General features: G+C 37.2%; 1 protein-coding gene across 1 annotated transcript; it reads right to left on the bottom strand.

Moving 5' to 3' along the window:
• Nucleotides 1-303: 303 nt before the first annotated feature.
• On the bottom strand, nt 304-6801 carry LOC114366583 (RNA polymerase II degradation factor 1-like). Its single transcript, XM_028323503.1, has 3 exons — nt 6749-6801; nt 5413-6181; nt 304-2956 (listed from the first exon to the last, which is right to left on the bottom strand). The coding sequence occupies exons 1-3, from the start codon at nt 6755-6757 to the stop codon at nt 465-467; spliced, it is 3270 nt and encodes a 1089-aa protein (XP_028179304.1). The 5' UTR covers nt 6758-6801; the 3' UTR covers nt 304-464.
• Nucleotides 6802-23096: the final 16295 nt, after the last annotated feature.

The following is a 23096-nucleotide window of genomic DNA, read 5'->3' as shown; positions in this document are numbered from 1 at the left end:
TTATTTTTGAGCGGTTTAGGTAAATTTATTCAAGGCTTCTCAGTAAATTGATTGAAACTGTTGTAACTTTAGCATTCATTCATGAGGTATTTAACCTATAGGCTTTAGTTTTATCTCATATACGAACTCTGGTGGTGTATTATTAATAAAATAGATATACAAACGTGATAAACGCTTCAGTGGCATGAAATCAGTAGGGGAAATCGGGGACAGATTTCAGTTTAAAATAAAACGGACAACATTTTTTTTATTTACACAGTAATTTATTAGAACACAATACAGAATTCTCTGTACAAAATCACATTATCATCCTAATAAATACTTAATGATGTCATCACCATTTTTTCAATTTTACATTCAATATCATAAATTAAATACACGTTACCATCATTTTTTATCACGTTTTTGTCACCAGACACCACTTTTACCTATTAATAGTTTAAATAATTCATCATGGCACTTGCTTAATAATGGTAGCCGGTTTCCTGGTCGAAGCTGGGAGGTTTTCGGGGTCCTCCGAAGACCTCACCTCGTCCTGTGTTTTGGCTCACAGTCTGGGAAGGTGATCCAGGGAATTGGGAGCCGAACTGACCTTGATTAGTACCCTGCGTCCCTCTGAAAGATTGCAGACGAGAGTCTAATGACTGGCAACATTTGGAACGGTTGCTCTGAGCTGGCCTTTGGTTCTCCTGAGAACCTTCAAATGAGGATTGAGCATTCGATTGGGGTCTCGATTCCTGAGTAGGCTGCTCTTGTGAATTGAACTGACCAAACTGAGGCCTAGTCTGAGAACCAAATTGTGGTCTCGCTCCAAAGGTAGGCCTGGATGGTTGCTGTGTGTATTCCTGAACATTACTGCTACCCTGAGTGGCATCGAATTGAGATCGGGTAGGTTGGGATTCAGGAATTCTGTTCTGACCTTGTTGAACACCTGAAGTGGTCTCTTTCTGAGCAGGAGCAGGAAGACTTTGAGCCGGTTTGCTGTACTCATAAATCTCTCCATTGTATTGCTGGGTGGCTACTTGTGGTTCTGAGTCATCTTTAGCAGCATCTTGACTTGATCCTACGGTCTGAGAGAACTGCGAAGATCCCTGAGGTTGACTTTGGTAGTTAGACTGAGCAGGCTGCTGGTATGAAGGCCTTGAGCCAAAGGAACCAGTTGGTGCTGACGCAAATGATGATGCAGTAGTTTGGAGGTTTCCGTTATACTGTGACGGTGCTGCAGTAGGTATGGTCGGGTAACTACCCGAGTTAGTTGTAGCCTGGTTCAAAGGCTGGAAGGGACTAGCAGTAGGTATGGTTGGGGGCCTGGGGTATTTAGTCGTAGCTTGGTTTATGGACTGGAAGGGGCTAATCGAAGCTTCAGTGTACTGTGAGGCAGGAGTGCTTCCCTGGAACTGCTCAAAGGATACTGTAGGTGCGGCAGTTGGAACAGTAGGGGGTTCAGGATATTTAATGTTTTGAGACTGGAAGGAGTTTTTCTGAGATTCTCCAGAGAATTGACTGGGGCCCTGCAACGTTTGCTGGTTCACGCTATCAAACTGACCAGATGACGCACCTGGAAATCTGGACCCTGAAGGAGTGTTGAATGCCTTTGAGGGCTGCCTATAATAATAAGAATCATCTTGTCCCTGAGCTTGACCAAATGTAGGTCTGACAGTGCTCGGAGAAAACTGAGCGTCATTGATATCACGAACATTCTCGTTCAGACTTCCTTCCGAAGATATTTGGTTGGAAGTGAAGGATGGTCGGTTAAATTGTCCCTGAGAGGAGAAAGAGGAGCCTTGTGATTGGGAAGGTCGGTTCTGAGGGCGAGACGAAGAAGGGAATTGGCCGTTGTTTTGACTGTATTGCGAAGCTGGGCGGGAATTCGTGGGAGAATTGAAAGCATTGAACGAGGTCGATGGACTTGATGTGCTCTGTGGTTGTTCGTTAGATTCAAAAGGTGTCGTTAGTTCAGTGCTAGGCTGAGATGTTGGGCGTTGAGAGTTAATGGCACCAAAACTGGCGTCTGATGAAACATCGTCTCCCTGATTTTGGCTTTGACCATTCTGACTAGCCTGGAAACGGTTCTGGGAGTATTGATTGTTAAAAGACTGGGGGCGCTGTTGGAAACCGCTGAACCTATCAGCTGTTCCAGATACAAGTCCTGAAGAACTGGATTGCCCGGCTTCATTGTTAGATTGGAATGATCCAGTATTTTGAGAAAACGCATTGAAGCTTGCAGTCGAGGTTGCTTCAGCCGATGCAGTAGGTCTCTGAGGACGCAGAGTTGGAGTTCTTCCATTTTGGCCAAATCGGTTAACAGGTGGCAAGTATTCCGTCCTAGAGCCAAGACTGCTTCCAGAGTTTTGACTAGTTTGTGCAGATTGCCCGAAGTTGTTGTTTGACGATGGCGCAAAGTCATTTTTCTCTTGTGAGTTTTCCTTTGAAGCGCTTTGGGCGAGAACATCTAATCTGTTGGAGCCTGGCCTGGCAAAGGTGGATGATGACTGAGTTCCTTGGTAGTTTTGAGCTTCGACATTACCAGAAGAAGCAAAAGTTGGACGACTGTCAGCAAATTGGTTGGACTGTGGAGAGTTAGTTCCAGTAGGGGTGAACGGTCTCTGAACCCTGCCATTCTGATTAAAACCACTGGTAGGTGGTAGATATTCCTTTCTGGAGCCAAAATTGTTAGAGTTACCACGGCCGGGCTGCGACGTCTGTCCAAAGTTTTCAACGGAGCCGAAATCATTGACAGAGCTTTGAGAATCTTTAGACGAATCTCTTTGTCCAGGTAACGCGTTGGTGTTCGGTCCGAAAGCCTGATTGTTCTGGTTGATGAACGTGCCACTTGCTGTTGCGTCAGACTCGGGCTGCTTCCCAAATATAGGTGATTGCCGGTCACTGTGGTCTGTGTTACCACTGTCACTTTCCGCGTAATCGCCCGCATTGTACTTCTGAGCGTCGTATGAGCCTGTAAATAAAAAATGAAAGTCGTTGATCATTTGTCAATGCCTAGCGCAAGCGATGTATCAGTCGGCAATACATTTGTCACCGCATACAAAAGGCTTTAAGGCTAATCTGCAATGTTACGGTTTTCTTAAATAGGTCGCTTTTTGAGGCGTTCCAAAAACCGGACATGCTTTAATAATTTGCAAAATCCAAATGTTATGCTTGACACGACTCAAAAAATATTGATATTGGTAAAGTATTCCAGTATTTTTAAATATAGGTCAACGTTCAATCTAGTGTAGCTAAATAAGTAACACTGCAATTATGTAACTGCATTAAGTTTCATGTAAGTAAGCTTTTAGCACGTTTGTTTTTTGTTTTTTATTCATTCAATTAGCGCTACTTGTTTCACATTGTACGAAATCTTCAACTGTGAGAATTTCCTCTTGACTATTATTTAACTTATCCGTATCTTGCTCAACATTCTGAAACATCATCCTACAAACACCTATTTGATCTACTTCATTTGCACAACCTATTACAATGTCATCAGTAATAATATGCTTATCACAAAGCAAGCTATCTATCATTCTATGTACATCAGTAAATACAATGGGACCTGGTACAAGATCTTGTATAGATATTTATGAATGCAATGTAAATAAACATTGTATCACCTGCTTTGATTTGGGTCCAATAGAGTGACGAAATGATGATGCGTGTCACAATCTAAGGGTAAATGACCCAGATGTTTTTGTGAGGATGTATGAGAATCAAACCTCTGGTTACACAATCAAACACCTTGTTAATAATGCTTTTAAATTGGTAGCAAGCTCCTTTGTAACTGACTAAGGCGCTCGATTCATTATTTTTGGAAGCTTTTTTGGAGATCAATATTACTTTTCAAAAACAGAATCCATAAAAGATCGCATAGAAAAAACTATCCAACTATATTACATTTATTGAAATTCTGTACAAGTATCATGATGATCATTGATGCAAAAAAATAGCAATTTTTCCATAAAATTGTTTCATAACTTGCCAGTAAACTTTTACAGGAAAACTGAATCCTAGATGTTTAATTTAGCAATAAACATTTCTACTGAAGAAAACTACGATGAATAGGACACGATATAAATGGTATCAGCTTGCTAAAACGCATTTTCATATCAAGTGAAGGTTCTAGATTTGTACGGGACCCTTTGCGCTTGAGTGCTTCTCGCGCTTGGCAACTTTTTTCATAAAGCGTGTATCAAAAAGGAATGGTGTGATGATAGATGTTACACAACAAGGCGACGACCTTGTTAAACTCTAATTAGATAGTGACGTTGACCATTTCTTTCTGGAGCTTTTAAAAGCTTTTCAATTTGTTTACGGTACCTACAATAATAAGTTCAAATGTTACTATTGAAACTTGATACCTACTTGGTCAAATTAGTTAATTTCGTAATTTTCTGATTTGTTCAGCTATTTTGTTTAATCTGGACAAGAGTTATGTTATTTTACTACTACTACTACTACTACTACTACTTACTACTATAGTAGTAAGGTGCGTCATTTGCGTAATGCGTATTAAGATACCGATGATGATGACTGATATTATTTTATTGACTTTTTCAATTTGTTGTTTTTTTTTTTTCGTCATAAATAACACTTTATTTATGACGAAAAATAAGACTTAATTTCAATTATTATGGATAATGTATCCAAGATTCAGATTTATACCGTCGCTGAAAACTAAAATCTTTTAGTGAAATGGGCTTTTTTTTTCAATATCTATGTTTGACTGATGTGCTGTTGATTGTACAATTATTATATTTGAGATGTTATAATTATCCTTTAACAAGTAGCAAAACTAATAATAAGAAGCTTACATTTATATGAAAGCTTTACAAAACGGAACGGTAATTATATTCCGGTAGATCCGCAAACATAACATGTGCATAAATTAATAAGATTCATATTTTAGTAGCTTTATCTCAAAGAACGACGTGTCTAGATCCAGATTTATTACTTTACACTTTTTATATCGAAAGATCTTAGACACTCGATCTGTCTTCAGAAGTTTAATGAGCTTTTTTGAATCCTTGTAACGACGAGTGTTTCTTTGGATATCTTAACGTTCAAAGTTTAATACGAGTAGGTACATTGTAATCCTAATATTTTTTAAAAATGATTTCCTTATTTTCATAAGCTCTTTAGTAAAATAAGGAAGGTATAACATGGAGTACCTACTAATATAATAAAGTGTATAGTTTGTTTCCACGATTGTTTAACTATAAAGTTTTAGGCGACGGATCTAGAGCAGGAATTATTCTGATATTTATTAATTAACGCTGTTATAGCTGGTTAAGACTCATTAAAATTATCAAACTAAACAAAAGCTCAGTGTCAACTGTTTCAGTCAAATGTTAAAAAAAACGGATATTTACGAAATAATTATTTTAGGAAGAAGTCATAAGGATAATAATAACTCACCATCGTCAATAACTCCAGCAGCCTCATCCTGAGCGTTCTTCTCCAGAGCCTTCAAGATTTCCTCAGGAATGGGAGGTGGAGTCGGCAGATGATCACCTCTAGGCTGGTATCCACCCTCATCAGCAATATAGGAAACGCTGTAAACCTTCCCATCGTCACCAGTGTATGAAAAACCACCCTGTGCTTGAACACCATTGATGGCCAGACCATTTTCCTCAGCAGATATTCCATTGTCAGTCTCGTAGGCGTAGTGATAAGATTCAGGTCCAACCTCGTTTTCGAATCTTAAGGTGTTGGCCACACGGTCGAAAGCAGCTTGAGCACGCTCAGGTTTCGATTCTCCGAATGAATTGAATCTGTTCTGGTTGAATTCTTGAGAGGCGCTTGCTGTCTGACTGTCACTCTGTTGACTTTGGCTTTCTACAGAATCCTGTCCAGGGAAAGGTCGGAAGTTGGGAGCATCTCTAAAAGCAGCTTCGCCCACTCTGGAATCAGTTGAGCCATAGGACACACGAGGACCTCCAAGTCCCGTTTCACCTTCTCCAGAGGCTCTAGTACCAGCAGCAGCTGCGTCAACTACCACTCCTTGGAATTCGTTAGTGAAGCTGCCTTTTGGGAGGTTGCTGGCTCCTTCATTGAAGGAGTTTCCAGCGAACGGAGTTTGTAAGGACCCTGGACTACCGCCAGCAGTTTTGGCTGACACTGGCGGTAAGTAAGTGCGGTCCAGTTTTGCGGCTCCGCACACCGCAACCACGGCGGCTATCAAAATCTGCAACAATGTGTGTTTATGAAACAAAAGCAATGAGACAGCGGTTCACATTTTAAAGTGAATGTGTTTATCGCCGTTGACTTTTAAATCAAGGAAACTGTCTCTGCGGTTGAAATATTATGCGGAAATCAGATCAAATATGAAAAATGTTTTCACAAGTTACTACTTGATGCGGTTATTTTTTATATGACGATGTGTAAAATGATGACTCATGTAGGTATGTAAACTAGAACTTTGATTTGTCCAAAAAATATTAAAACATTTATAAATTTTAATAGTTCAATTAAAATCTCATCAGATTATAATTCTATCCTTTTTAAACAAAAAATATTTTTAAGTGTTAATTTAGTATTATTACATTTGATATGACTATGACTGGTCATTAGCTATGATTTTTTTTTATATATTATTATCTTTGACCGAACTAGTCCACTGAATTCGCAAAATCGTTAATTGTCAACGCACTGAACCGTCACAAATGTCCAACCGTTAGCTTACACAACAACCCTTATCCGAAAACAATGCGCACTCATTAATCACAACCCACTAGCTTAGAAAAGGGATTACCAAATTCATACTGCCGCCTGAGCTTAACTTTATGATGCTCCTACAATGATGGGTCAACACTAACTGATGGTACCACAGAAGACGCAAATGCTTTTTATACCTCTACAAAAGTCGTCCGAAAAACATGGCCGTATGATCTTCGCAAGTCAAATTTGAAAGTCACGATACGACTTTTAACAATGCTGAACTCTTTATTGCTGGTAATTTTAAGGCCGAGAATCGTGTTGTATTCAAATTAGGTAACGGCATAACTTTTGTCGGTAAAGATGCACGCATAGATTCAAGAGTAACGATATACACGTTTAATTGGAGAAGTCTTAATTTTTGGTCGTAATGCAGTAATATTATAACTTCGTGATTAGAAGTTGTATCGTAGGGCACGACGGATGTTAAATCATCGATTGGTTATTTATGAGATCCTGATTTTAGATGATAATTGGCTAATGTTTAGTAGATATTTTAAATGTTTGTTTACATAATTTCTTCCGTAGATATAGATGAAGGCCAAGGTGCATGTCAAGTAGTGTAAGAGTATTTTTAGAGTAACGTGTTCTTAATATAGAACGTGTAAAATGTGTAATTAAGTATTTCATGTGAGCTGAGTTAATATTTACAACAATGAGCCTAATAATAGAGATGTCAATTTAAAATAATGTGAGGGTGTTCATAAAGGTTACCTAGGAAGGGCTTAATAATCTTTATCGAATCGAAAGCGACATCGAAAGCACATTGCCAGAGTCTTGTCAGTAAGTTTGTCTTCTCAACATCATCAAAAAATGGCAGAATGAATGTCAACTTTACCACATTGATATTTCCAATCTTTAACCCCTCAAGTCACAACACAGTTTCGTCCAAATCAGTAGTAAACCAATTAGTTATAAAGTACGGAACTCTTCAAAGAAAGCTACTTGCTCTTTGCCATATTAAATTTGTCGTGTGTCATGATGAATCATGGATTCGAAATATCTAATTTAATGCCTATATTTTATTGTGTATTGTTCTAATGCCAATAGTTTTATGATTATTGGTAAAACATGAAAATTATGTACACTTTATTTATTTGTTTCGATGCATTATTGGGCACAAAACAATAGGGTAGGTATTATTTTTAAGAGTAGGTAATTTACATTTTAAAAGCTATTTGTGGAAAATGTTAAGGTATTATGTCACTCAAGTGTAATTTTGTTCCACTTAATATTAAAAAGATTTATTTAAACGCATGATTATGTCATACATATTTTGCCGATTATGAATATTGGTACACTAGTTAGTTTTGGACCAATATAAAGTAAACTAACTCGAATAGTTAACATCCATGTATTAAACAAGATGTCATACAACTACCTAATTATTATCCCGAAGGAAAACCCATTCTTTTTCGATGTCAAGTCAAGTCAAACTAAACTGACTCGACTGGGCATCGACTCAGGGTCAAATTTGCTCTTCGAACGGCTGACTGAGCCACTATGCCTCATTGCCCTCCATAACGACTCTACAATAGTGACGTTCTTGTTTTTTTTGTTTATTCAATATCAGTTTAGTCGACAAGCGATTATTATGCGTCCAATCAACAAGGGACCTTTGGATTTCGCCCTTGGTTCTTTTACTCTCACTTCACACATCATTTGTACAACTCTAGGTATTGTAAATGTTGCAAAAATGTCGGACCAGCCCATTCTATATGGACCGGAGAAATTAAAATTTCAAAAGGTAGCATCCGTGTTGTAATACTTGGAAATATCAATTTAAGTGTTTATTAATTGTCACTTGCTTCTGCGCGCGTATTCTCCCACATATTGTGTGTATCCACATTCTATGTGAACAAGTATCACGATATACAGGGTGTCCCAGAATGGGTGAGGGATAGTACATTAGTAGAGCTACCTCCCCTAGCAGTTTGATTCACCCATTCTGGGACACCCTGTATGTATTGGTGGTAGGAACAATGATAGAATTTAAAGATGGGAAGAAATAGCGGAGACCGAGGAGTGTTGTACCAGAGGTGAGTCGTAACAAAGTCACTTTGTCCGAACCTATGATAGTTTATCGAGTTAGCAACTTCGCGAATTAATTGCTCTTTCGACACCCCACTGTTGGCGTGTAATTGTGAGCTCCCTGTCACCTCTCTTTCACTCTCCTTAGTCTCCTCTACAATGTTTTCTAACACTATTGCCAAAACAACAAAACACAGGCCATAAGTCATACAGGGCAGTAATTACTGTCTTTCGACGTAAAAATCTCACATGATTCAAAAACTAACGTAATGTGACATGCGATAAACGTTTTGAATTTGAAAGTTTGAAAACGTATTACAAACTGACTGACAGACTTATGCCCGTATTCACAAACGATGCTTGCTTAAGTGAAGCACACGAACCATTCATAGCTCTGTGATGGTTTGTGTGTCACCCTGTGCGTCCACGCGCACTGGGAGACCTCATAGTAATGTTTGTGAATACGGGCGTTACTTTCATTATAGTAACAGTTCGGAATCATATAATAATAATGAAAATTATGGTGCAGTCAGATAAATTAAATAGTTTAACTTATGTGACTGTTTTAATAACTGGTTTAAGCTTTAAAGTTTTAACTTCATTACCTATTTAAATGCATAATAACAATCTTAAAAATACAATTAATGGCAATACACTCGTTCAAAATTACAAAATTATGTGATAACTGATAATAAAACTGTTCTTAATTTTAAAATTATACGGATTGTTTTTTAATCGATCAATTAAAAAGAGTTTTACTTTACGACCACTTTTCATACAAAAATGCATTGCCGTCCACCATACTAAATGACTAAGACTGAGTCGCAGCACCTTAATTTTAAACGTAACTATAACTATAATCGGTGTCTTTATAATATTTTTGTCAGAATTTTGTTATAGTCAAAATAAGATGGTGCAACTCAGCTTTAGTAATTTCTGATGTAAACTTTAGAAGTTTTTGCATTTGAGCAGTAGAAACAATCCTTATTATTTAACAACTATGAAAAATAAACATCCTGAATGCTCCGATATGCAACCAATTAGTATCGTTTTAAAATACATAAAATGTGTATTTTTGCAAACAACATCATCATCATCATCATCATGTCAGCCATAGGACGTCCACTGCTGAACATAGACCTCCCCCAATGCTTTCCATGTTGCCCGGTTGGTAGCGGCCTCCACTCCAGAACCTTGCTGCCCCATCGGCCGTCAGTTCTGCGTACTATGTGCCCTGCCCACTGCCCCTCCAGCTTGCTAATCCGTCGGGCTATGTCAGCGACTTTAGTTCGTTTACGGATCTCCTCATTTCTGATTCGATCTCGTAAAGAAACAACATACTGAAACAAAAACATAGTTAACACATAGTTTTGATTGACACGCCACAGTCCGAGGAATAGAAATCGTTAGGTCATCACCAGTAATGATGGAGTAATCCCTTTATCACGTATCTGGACGCTAATTTTAGAGATCCGCGTTGGAATAAAAAATAAACTAAAAAAAATAATAATTATAGTCATTGTCTTTAATAGATTATGTCCACATAAACATGAGAGGCAGTCCATCGTGGGGATTGAGGCCAAATAGGTACTCCATTTGCCGTAACAACAATGTTAACAGTATTGTTGGTGTCCAACATTTTCACCATTTCCTCTGTGGTTGAGGATTCTGGGTATAACTAGCTTTGACCTTTGACTTCATCAATTTTCATTAGGTGAGATGCAGGTCATAGGTACATATTAGCTCGGAGAGCTGAGGGCCGCTGGGACAGAAAAGTTCTTGAGTGGCGACCACGAGCCGGAAGACGTAGCGTGGGCAGGCCTCCCACTAGGTGGACCGACGATCTGGTGAAGGTCGGGAGGTGCCTGGATGCGAGCGGCGCAGGACCGGACTTTGTGGAAATCCTTGGCGGAGGCCTTTGTCCAGCAGTGGACGTCTTTCGGCTGAAACGAACGAGATGCAGGTCAAGAGTTGGGACACAACTGGGATTGTGGTTAAAAATGAATTGCCTCCGGTAAATTATTGAGGTTCGTTGTTTTTGGAGTAGAGGAGAAGGATTGACCTGATGAGGATTATGATTTTCAAAAACGATTCCATGAGATTATTATCATTGAATCTAGGGCCAATTAAGAATAAAGAAATATATTTAAAGATAAATTTAAATAAATCTCCTATGATATTATTAAAACTAACCGTTATCTAAAAAAAAGCTTCCTGGATATATGAAGTAATAGATTACATATTTAGCAGTAATTAAATTAAGACTGTACCTGTTTTACTTCCCGTCTTAATGGAAACTTTTAAATAAGTAAGGCAATAAGTAACTTTTTTGCCTCTTGATCTCGTGAATGAGTGTGAGTTTTAATCTGTTACCGAAAATCACGTGTCCATACTTCATTCATTCATTATGGTCGATTCTATCCCACCCTGTCGAGGGTAAATGCAATCTGCGAGAAGCGAAAAAAAATATCAATTCTAATTTTCATCTATTATATAAAACTCAAAGGTGACTGACTGAATGACTGACATAGTGATCTATTAACGCACAGCCCAAACCACTCGACGTATCGGGCTAAAATGTGGCATGCAGGTAGATGTAATGACGTAGGCATCCGCTAAGAAAGTATTTTACGAAACTCCAACCCTAAGGGGGTAAAACGGGATCCACGTACGAAGTCGCAGGCGGCTGTAGCTAGTCAGTAATAAAAATATGGGTACGGAACCCGCGACCAAAACATGATTCATACTTGCCGGCTCCAAATCCTATACGCGGGCTTAGCTAACTCGTGATGATTTGTTTGTATTAGGAAAACGGAACTTCGCAATTACAAATTAACATGGTCTGTCAAAGTGTTAAGTTATTATAATTTATACGTTTAGTTTTTATGGTGCGAATTTTGTATTAGCAATAAATTGGCCTATCGGGAATGCGTCACCCAACGTGCTATGGTAGAGGCGATCATTCGTTCGTCTATACTCTTTAACCAATATTATTTTTATTTAATTTCATCAGCGTCATTTAAGCCACAGGACGTCCACTGCTGAACATAGACCTCCCCCAATGATATCCACATCGCCTGTTTGGTAGCGGCCTGCATCGGGTCCGTGGCCGAGTCCCCCTGTGTTCGACGCATCCGTGGTCGACGCCCCCGCTCAGATAGAAGCAATTTTTAATCAAATGTACAGTCAGTCACAAAAATATTTATAAACGAATAAATATTTATACTGATCGTACAAATAAATGTTTCATATTATTTTACCATAGTGATAACTAAAATAGGTTTTATTTTAACCTATCATATTTTATCATAGGTTTTATTTACCTATAATAACATGTAAATCGTTTTACCTGATCAAAATAATTGTAACAATCAGTCTTTAAAATAACTCTACTCTCTCTACATTTAACTAACTACAAATAAAAGTTTTAATTATAAAAGTTATAAATATTTTTAACAAAAAAATTAATACATCATTTTAAATAGCGTCAAACATGCATGGTTTTCGTTGACTGTACTTAGTGCAAAAGCCGAAAAAAATATGATATTAAATTTATTTAAATCGGGGGCTTCAACCACGGGTGCGTCGAACACTGGGGGACTTGGCCACGGACCCCTTGCATCCAGCGAATTCCTGCTACCTTAATGGAGGTTGTCGGTCCACCTTGTTGTTTAATGTATTCTTAGTTAATTTGATTTAAAAAAAGCTCTCATACACGTCACGAAGTGGTTCAATACTTCTTTTCTTCTCTTCACAAAATATTTTTTTATAAACAGGTACTTTCCCAGGTTTTTAAAATCAACTTCGGTTTTAATGAAATTCAACTGAACATATTGAATCCGGTTATCGGAGGGGAATAACAGTCGGTAATTCTTAATGTAGGGCCATCAGTTCATTCAGTTCAGTTGTTTACGAAAGTGAAACCACTTTTACTCAAATAATAGTTACGATTAAATAAGAGTGAAGTTGGTTTTATAAGAATAGAGAATATTGTAGAGTTTATCTTTACCGCTTCTATGAACAGTTTTGCGAGTCATTTAGCAGCAGTAAAGAGAGAGGTAGTACTAAAAAGTTACGGTAATTATGAACCAAAAATTAAGCAGCAAAAACTTTTCAGTAAAAATATCATAGATTTCCCATTCAAAAACGTAGAGTTGGGCGGTGATTTGGCAAAACTATAAGTTTAAATGCATACTTTACGAGTATGTAAAGAAATGTATGTACCTACCTACAATGTAATGTTAAAGTTGTTAAATAAACTTTTATTATTTTTTTATTCAGCTTATCCAAATAATAATTTTATATTATTTTTATGTTTTATAAAGCACTTTTACAGACCTCAACTAAACCGGTTTATTCCAAACTACGTTACGATTACAAACTTTGTCTGGGTATAAATAAGAATTGTTTTCGTTGGCATAAAACAAGTAGGTATTTCGTAATGACAAATGCACTGTATCTGTAATATGGTAAGGATTTATCAACAGTGTGAATAATAAAATAAACCTGCCCACTTAAGGCGGTCAAAAACCTTCCGTAAACAAACGTCTGAACTTACTACGATATGAAAATAACATACTAACTGTAACTTTATTTATAACTAGCGACCGCCCGCGACTTCGTACGTGTGGATCCTGTTTTACCCCCTTAGGGGTGGAGTTTCGTAAAATCCTTTCTGAGCCTACGTCATAACATCTACCTGCATGCCAAATTTCAGCCTGATCCTTCCAGTGATTTGGGTCCAGTATCCAGTCAGTTACCTTTGAGTTATATAGGTAAGAAGTTATCCGCTATTCACTAAATGCCTACTTACTTAAAAACTGAGAGGATTTCCATAAGGTTTCAGTCATAGAAAAAGTAGGTACCTACATAATTAACTAAGAATGACATAGGTATTAATCTTTGGTTAACAGACCGAAAGATTACGCGAGTGAAGCTACGGCCGTCGGCCAAAATCTTCAAGCTCAGCCAAAAGCTTCTTACCTATAAATCGAAACAGTTCTCAATCTGTAGTCGCGTTAACTTATTCACTGGATCTACCAATTGATAAGCAAGAGGCGCTTAATATCATAATAACTTCCATCCAATTAACTGCATAACTAACAAGACAAAAAATATCGACAGCCGAAAAAAGTCGAAACCTGTTTCGGAGTCAACGACCGGGCCATTTGTTGATAAACTAGTTTGATACTTTGATGCACTTGTGAGTAATTTCATAACTAATTGCTTTTTCTGCTGCAGTTGGTTTCGGGGTGTCATAATTGATGTAGCGGGACGTCTAGCAAGGTGGACAGATGACCGATTGATGTTACAGATGTCCGACAGGTGGACGGATTACAGTAATCCGATTACTTTATATTGGGTGTAGGAAGACGTTGGATGCAGTCTGCTTCAACTTCTCAATTTGGAAAAGAAGTAAGAATAATAAATGAGGAGTATACAACTCCTCATTTCTGAACGAACTCAAACGAACTAAATTCGCTGACATAGCCCGGTGGATTTGCTAGTTGAAGTAGGGCACATAGTACGCAGAACTGACGGCCGATGGGGTAGCAGGGTTCTGGAATGGAGGCCATGTTCCGGCAAGCGTAGCGTGGGACGTTCACCTACAAGGTGAAAAGGTGACGTCATGAAAGATTTGCAGGATGACGCTGCATGCAGGCCGCTTCCAATCGACTGAAACTGGATATCATTGGGGAAGGCCTATGTTCGGCAGTGGACATCCTGTGGATGAATAAAATAATGATGATAGTTATGATAATGATGAATTAATTTCTCTAGCTAGAACAATATCCAGGTCCACCTGAATTTGGGGTAGGTATTCACCGATTTCCCTGTAGCGTAGTTGTCCAATAGTAATTGGACTCTCTTAAAGTCTGGTACTGGGTTCGAATCCCAGGTGAATCACAAAGTAATTTTAGTTTCAATGTTTCCAGTTTGCAATTCGCTTAAATCCATACTTCGGAAGTTAAATAATAGAGATATAATATTGAGACGTACGAAAAGATTCAAGGCTATACCTGATACGACAAGTGGCAGTTTCCGTCATACAAGTATGACACGCGTGGAATTCCTAAACCAAACTAAAAATAAATACAATACAGCTCTGATTAGATAAAGAATCTAATCATTCAACAAAAGCTTGATTAACGGAAACGATCGAGTAATTTTAAATCGATTTATTCATCGAATGATATCGATGCACTTGATAAAATCGTGAGGTTTTGGCAACTAAGGTTATCCGAATCCGAACCATACCTACTGATTTGATTACAAACTTATTTTTTATTTATCAATGGTTTCTGAACCTTATCTTTTACGCCATAAGACCTTCCAAAATCTTTTTTAAATTGGCAATAAATCTTCAATACTTAAAAGCCGTTATTCATCTCAAGAGTAATTAGAAGTGACAGGTTATGCATGTTCGCATCAAAACAAAGTAAAAATGACCAGCAATTGTAGACAGACCTATGCTGTACGTCAAATTGTTTCAAATAGCCGGTCATGTTACAGTGGTTGCTATGTGTAGATTACGTATAGATTGGTACGCGTTCCAGATTTCATTTTGTCTGGCGGACTGTCACAGAAACAATTAGATATTTGTAACAAAGATGTAGGATGTGTGGTGACCTGAATGAAGAATGTACTGTCTAAAAGGAAATTTTCAGTTCTAGCCTTTTCATTTTATGCATCATCATCATGATTAGTTCATTGGGTCTCCACTACGGATGACGACCCTTTCTAATTTACCAGAAGCAAGTGGAGGATTTAGTCTACATAGGCCCGCATTTTCAATACACGTAATAAGAAAAGAAGAACAGAATAACAAGAAATGTAAGTGTATAGAAACGGGTAGAACTTGCCCTTCATAAGCCTCAATGGTTCATTAGATGAGAGATTAAACGTAATGGAACGCGACTTTCTCAACTCGGAGGGTTTGGATTTGATTCCCAGGAGTCAAACATAATTTGAAATCACTGCGTATTAATTCCTTTTGGTTAAGAGTTGAGACATAGCGGGACGCAGTCTAGCTATTCGTATCTATGGCCAATTCCTCACTTCTCCCGCAACATAACTCTGCCCTAATGATTGATTTGGTATTAATCATCAATGCCGATAGAAGCATAATCTATAAATGTTTTATTGTTGTGTTAATTGCGATTTATCATTGTTATATTGATCAGTATTGACTCCTCAAGTTCGGTGTGAACATTTTAATGATAAATGATTGTGATAAATATGATTGTTATTCGTGGTGGAAGCTTGTAAACGCTTGATTAGTAATGATAATAATAATGTACAATTATTATTATTTTAACAATGATTACCGACTACATTGTTCAACCATTTTGTATGTTTTATTATCATTATTTATCATCTATTATTACCTATTTGTCCTATAGATGGCGCTTATCATTTTTAGATGAATTTGTAAATCGCGGTGACTAGATTTTTGAATCCAAAGAAGAATGCAGAGTATTGCTTTTTGAGTCTCGAGCTATTGAAAAATATTAGTGAATAATTTTCAGTAAGTATCTACTTTTACAGTTTTCATTTTGTTATGTAAGCAAAGTAGGTAGGTACCAAGTTACCTTTTGGTTGACCATACCAAAAAGTCGAATGAAGAAGTTTAATTTAATGTATTACTTTACCAACAACGTAACCTCATGAGTATAATAGGTAGGTGTGTCAAAAATAAATAATAACTACGACTTTAACTAATAAGACTTTTTATTTTAACTGTTAAATTATGACATTTATATCAGTGGGCCAACGACCTGTCCGTTTGTCAATGTTACAACCTCGAGAACACCGTTACAACGGACTTGTCAAATAATCTGATGTAGATAATTCATGTATACTTAGTCGGTGTCAAATGTTTCGTGACACCCAAAGTAGCCAAAAAGTTCGCAACACGTCTTTGTTACAATGAGGGCTATCGTTTTAGCGCTCACCAGTTGGCGCCACTGTAGAGTAAGGTCCTGTCACTTGCTAGTAGCGAAGACAGTGGCGCCAACTGGTGAGCGCGAAAGTAGTAGGAGGACTATCGTATTTGCACTCTTCAAGATGGCGCCACTGTAGAGTAAGGTCCTGTCAATCGCCAGGGGTGCCAACTGTTAAGTATAAAAACGATAGCCCTCATTGGATTAAGGTTGTTGGCAATTTTTGCCCACTTTGACACTGACTGTACAGTGGACAGCACGTCAGTTTTTACATTTTTGTAGCAAAATAGCTCCTTTTACAACGACATAAGAAGCCACAACATTTAACTTGATGTGCTTTTTTGTCTATTTTGTTTTATGAATGACTCTTTTTTCGCGTTAGAGATGACTCACCAATCATATCTTTAAACTGCTTTTAATGTTTATTTTTGAAGCAATTAATAAACTTATGCAAAACATCAATTTTATTGGAATTGACTTTACTAACTAGTTTCTAACAAAGGTGACTTGAGTTTCTTCCGCCGCTTCTTAGCAACAAAATTAAATGGTGTTGTCCCAAAGTGGTGATAGAGCAAGCTATAGGTTTAAGTTCCCTAGTTTGTATGATGGTTTTAAGTAAGCCATCTGAACGTTATACAGGATGTTCCAAAATTAGCACGTCACACTGACACTGGAGGAAGCTGAGTCTAAGACGCATCGAACAAGCTTAATTATGTCCTTAAAAAGTTTCATAAGTTTTAAGATTATGACCAATTTTATTTGTTCATTTCCATAAAAAAGTTGATGAGTTTTGAATTAAGACTCATAAATAAGTTATTTTTAAAAATGGACTTTGTATACTTGTTAGATGCGTCTAGAGCTAATTTACCTCTGGCGTCAGTGTGACGTGCAAATTTTGGGACACCCTATATAACTGCCCTTGTTGCTGGCAGTTTGGCCAGCAATCCTCTTTTGATATTTTTTATGGTTTTTTACTTCTTATATTGTTTTTGGATTTTAAAGTTGCTTTCTTTGTCTCTTGTGCGGTCTAGTTTTATGTCTTGAGCAAATATACCTACTGTTCTGGCCCTATTTTGGAGTGTTTCCTTGAATTGCTTCTTGCATATTATTATTAATCACCACCAGTAGGCCTATCTCAGAAATATAGGTACACTACAATAACAGCCCTGAAAATGGTCAGCATAGGACTGATAAAGAATTTGAATCTGATTGCAGCTCTGAAATTACTATATCCTACAGAATGCGCGACGTTTGGATAAAAATCTTTCGCAGTATAAGATTTTATTGTATAGGTACAGTAAACATTTATGTCAGTAACATCTTACGAAATAAAGTTACCAAAACACACTAATAAAGGACATAAAAGTAATTTGTAATCCATAAAAATGCCCAATAATTACTGCATAATTACACCCCCAATCCAAATTAATATAAAACTTTACAAGCCATAAAATTATGGATAATTAAAAACAAACATCGTATTTATGACGCCGACTAAAAATATGTAGTAATTGTAACTAGAGTTTAGTTAACTTAAAGCTTCCTAAAACATATGCAGTTAAAGTTCAAAATTCTACATTTTTTTTTTGGGTGCCAACCAACCAAGGACGTATTTCACTTTGAGCACCCGCCCAAATAGCACCTGCATGAATAGCACCTGATCTATTACTCTTAGAGCACCTAATATCGATCGATTGAGCACCCGCCTAAAAAGCACCTGCACGAATAGGACCTGACCTATTCCTCTTAGAGCACCTAATATCGATCGATTGAGCACCCGCCTAAAAAGCACCTGCACGAATAGCACCTGGCCTATTCCACTTAGAGCACATATCGATTGATAGAGCACCCGCCTGAAAAGCTGCAGCTCCTGTACGAATAGCACCTGGTCTGTTCCACTTAGAGCACCTATCGATAGCACCTAGTAGGCCAGGTGCTATTCGTGCAGGTGCTAAGTATTTAGGCGGGTGCTCAAAGTAGAATATGTCCAACCAAGTGCAAGCAAAGTCGGGTATTACGATTATGCTCATCAGGTCATGGTTCATTGCCATCACCTTGACTTGACTTCCGACGGTGGGTTATTTTGAAAGCGCTCGTAATTTCTGAGATGCGCGATAAAGTTTACGTGTGGTCTGATTTCGAGATTTGCTAAGATTTTTAGGTTTGCATTGCAAAAGTGAACACAGTTTTTAATGGCCTTCAAAATGGCTCCATTTTACTTTCTCGTAATAGCAAGTAAGCAGGTAATATTAAAATAAAGTGTCACTACAAAAATAAATAGATTAACCAAAAGATAAGAAATACCTAATAGTTAATTAGATTGAATGACTTAGCTTAGTAAGTCCTAGACTGCATCCCACTTAACATCAGGTGCGATTGTGGTCAATTAACTGCCTTGTTATGCATAAAAAAAGTCCTCAAAGTGACTAAAAGAAAACTTATAAAATAATGATAATATAAGAAAGTCGATCAAAATTTTAGTCGCTCTAGTCCAGATCAGAACCAGGCCAAAACATATCGCCAATTTATTGAATAGTAAAAAATTCAATAAACCTTTAATAAAAATTTAATAAGCCGCCCTTTGCGCACTACGTTTACCAAAGTCGATCGATTCCAGAATACGTCCGCGCTCATAGCCCGCCCACCTATCAGCAAATAAACTATATTTATAATCGATATTGAGGCCAATAATCGGTCGTGTCGTGATCGATTATTCAGTAATCGCTACCGATCGTCAACCTTGGACGAGACAGAATTGGGTTCATCTTGATGAGGCAAAATGTGTTTATGTTTTGGAAAATTTGATAAGGTCAATGAAAGGATGTCAATACGCAGGTCTGGCAGGTCATAAGTATTAGAACCGCGGCACTAATGGCGGGGACGAAGGCGCCGCCTCTTCGGACACGGATTGTCTGTTGTTGAGGATCGAGAGGAGTTCAGCTTCTCGGTTAGCTGGTTGGTCTGGGGACAAAGTTAACTTAGGTGCAGAGCGTTTTAGAGCAAGCTTAAACGAAGGCGCAGACCACCGACTTCCAGTTGGCCGATAGTTGGGCCCGATTCTAAGTTGTATGAAGAATCGGCCGATACGAAATCGGTGTAATGTGCGCACTTTCATACATCTTCCAACTGATCAACAGCTCGACTCAACTATCGGCCTAAATGTCGGTGGTCTGCGCTTAGGCTAAGGCCGCTCGGCTATAAAGCTTTCGTTCCCAAGTTTTAGCCAAATAACGCCCACTGCTGGACAAAGGCCTCCCCCAAGGATTTAAATAACGACCGGTCCTGCGCTAAGTACCCGCAGAATAAAGCCTATGAACTTATTTTGATAAGATTGAGACAGGAAACAATATCGTAATCATTTGCGGCCGTTTGGTGTAGTGGTTCAGAACGGACTACTATGCCGGGTTCGATTCCCGGCCGGGCAGAAATTAAAATGATGAATTTTAATTTCTGTGACAGATCTAGGTGTTTTCTATGCATAATACCTATGTATGTATTTACAAAAAAAAAGTATTTAAGTATGTATGTATCCGTTGTCTAGTACCCATAGCAGTGTAAAATGTCTAAGGATATTTATTATTATTTATTTATTGAAGTAAATAAGTAGGTAATTTTATTGGTACCTAATGAACCTAAAGTTAATATAATATATTATTATCATAAATAAGCTCTTTACGCAACTTAACTAGAACGATAAACAGTTTGCACGTGCAGATCTGTGGAGATCATCGCATTTCATTGCAACAACTACAAGTAGTAGGTAAGTTGGTATAACGAAGCTATGACGGCAGGTATAATTTGGCTTTTAGAAAATTGAATCACTAAAAACAAAAGTACTACCAAAATAATTGATCTAAATCGTCTTGATAAATAAAGTATTTTTGGACTTTGACTCTCAAATTATTATTCTCGTATTACTAATCTGTATTGACAATTTCACAATTATTTGACATGTAATGAATCTTACATATAGCCTGACCAGGAACATAAAAACCCTCGCCATGTTGCGGAAAATTAATGGTACTAATTTCTTTTAATGGCAACAGTAACTGAAAACTTCATTGACATGTCACCTTACATGTCAGTCTATTGTTGTCAAAGTGTAAACAAACTTTATTTTAAATGTGCGCAATTGATTTAGTAAATTAAATTGCTAAAATATTTTTATAGTCGTGAAAGAAAAGTGGTTCACAATGTGTTAAAGTATTTGTCGAAGAGAAATACTAAGGGTTCGGACAATATTTTCATTGATTAATAATGTTTCCGACAAAGGTTGTCAAATTGACTGACATGTTTATCGTATAGTACAGTCAACTATGAAAATTAGTGTGGTTTGTTTCAACTACCTATTTTAAAGTTTTTTGTCACTTTGTAAGTGTTAAATTTTATGGAATTGGGAAAGAAGTACCGAGTTTGAAGCGTTCATGAGCAGACATTGTAGTTGAATATTCAAGTTTAGAATTTGATTATTGATGAATAATAATAAAATCCTACTTGCTCGATTGATGGTTTCATTTAATTTATTTAAACCAGTTTACCTGTTTTATGATATTTTTTGTTAATTATGAAAATATTAAATTAGCCCATAATCCTGAATCCTAATACATAAAGTTAGCCTATTAATTTAATACAGGTACGACTGTACCCAGTGTTGCACTATCAAATGCAATTGACGCGCCTCTATGCCAGGGTTTTTATGTTCCTGGTCAGGCTATACAATAAATAAATTTCTTATTTATAATTTTATTCTTTGTCACTTCAAAGTAAAGTTTCAGATAGAGATCTGACTCTCACATAGGTTTCACTATCATTGAAAACATAACCCTCCTTATGGCGCAGTCGGGTAAAAAGTTTGTTAATCAGGCTACTTTAATTGCATTTCGTAATTTTAGACTTTTTAAACCAACAAAATCTGAACATTTAAGTTTAAAAAATATTTTTATCAACGCAACCAGTATCAGTCTTGAATCCCACTGACACGCAATACCGCAAATTAAATTATCAAAGATATAGGCATGGACCTATAAAAAAAGGCGGACGGAACTCGCGCTACAACAAAACTGTGACGCAAAATTTTGGCGTTTGTCTATTGTGTGAGTGAATTTAGGGATGCCATGTTAGCCAAAACATTTTACCCATTTATTTTAAGAAAAACATAGATCGGCAGATGTTACTTGAAAATGTAGACAGAATTATTCCGTGCTATTTTAAAAGGATGAAAGGTGAATGCGTTGAGGAAGGCGCGAAATTTTCAATGTTCAAATTTTCTTACATTGTTTGCAAGTCAGTGTGTCAGGGTATGTACATAATGTTGATCAAAAATGATTCACGCAGTTACAAATTACGAATCTTGTGTACATTATAATCATAGTCTTATGCATCATCAATATATTATTATTATCTCATGATAGATTTTTTTAAACATACCTACAACCTGACACTGACTTGCAATCAATGTAAGAAAATTTGAATTTCGCAGTTCCACATTTTTGGGAAGGATCAAATTTGCCTATGAAAATATATCCCATTAAAACACAATTATTATGATAAATTATTTTATTTCCATAGTATGCGTAATAAATAACTAAAAAGTCCTAAAATTATTATTAATTTCCCATATTTCGGGTAATTTTCCCACGTAAATAACTGAGAACACTGGTCTTTGACGTATTATTTTTTCGAGTGAATGACGTTTGATTTCAATTAATTTCAATATTTTAATGTCGGGAAATAAGTGATTGGATTATTATTTTGCCTGTGAAATGTGATTCCTTAATTTTTGTTTGTTCGAACAGAACGGTTTTTACACAATTTCATCGCACAAGACCATGTCGTATTCGTGTTGTTTTTTCGCTGCTTAAATGTGTCAACTGTGTGAAGTTTGCACTCGAAGTGGTGTATCAGGGTGTGAATGTGTGCGTGCCGGCCTGTACGTACAGGCAAGCTGGTGTATCCTAATGTCACAGTATTTTGTTGATGAGAATCCGTCCGACTTTTTTTATAGGTCCATGGATATAGGATTACATTTTTTGTTGTATTTATATTTTCTTTTTTATTTGTATCTAATTCTACGCTGTATGTAACAAGATGGCTAATCCGCATAGGTTTCGACATAAACTTCTAATTGTAAGTCTTCATCAAGGACGCTTACGTGACTGTGGTTTTTGTCATTAAATTGCAAAAAGGTTTGTTACGAATATAATCCATGCGATTTGCGAATTAAGGTTTATGTAATCTTATAATTTTTATTTATCCACAACGTGGAAGCTCTTGGCCTGTATCACACCTGATGGTAAGAGACGATCAGGCCGAAGGTGGAAGCGAGCTTCACCCGGAATCCTCAACCACGGAGGAACTGGATATCTTACCTCTAACTGCCGGAACACAACAATGCTGTTAACATTGTTGTTA

This window comes from Ostrinia furnacalis, unplaced genomic scaffold (genome assembly GCF_004193835.3).
Source record: "Ostrinia furnacalis isolate ACB-3 unplaced genomic scaffold, ASM419383v2 OfSCF0638, whole genome shotgun sequence".
NCBI classification, from domain to species: Eukaryota; Metazoa; Arthropoda; class Insecta; order Lepidoptera; family Crambidae; genus Ostrinia; species Ostrinia furnacalis.
This window is presented reverse-complemented; position numbering and strand designations above follow the sequence as displayed.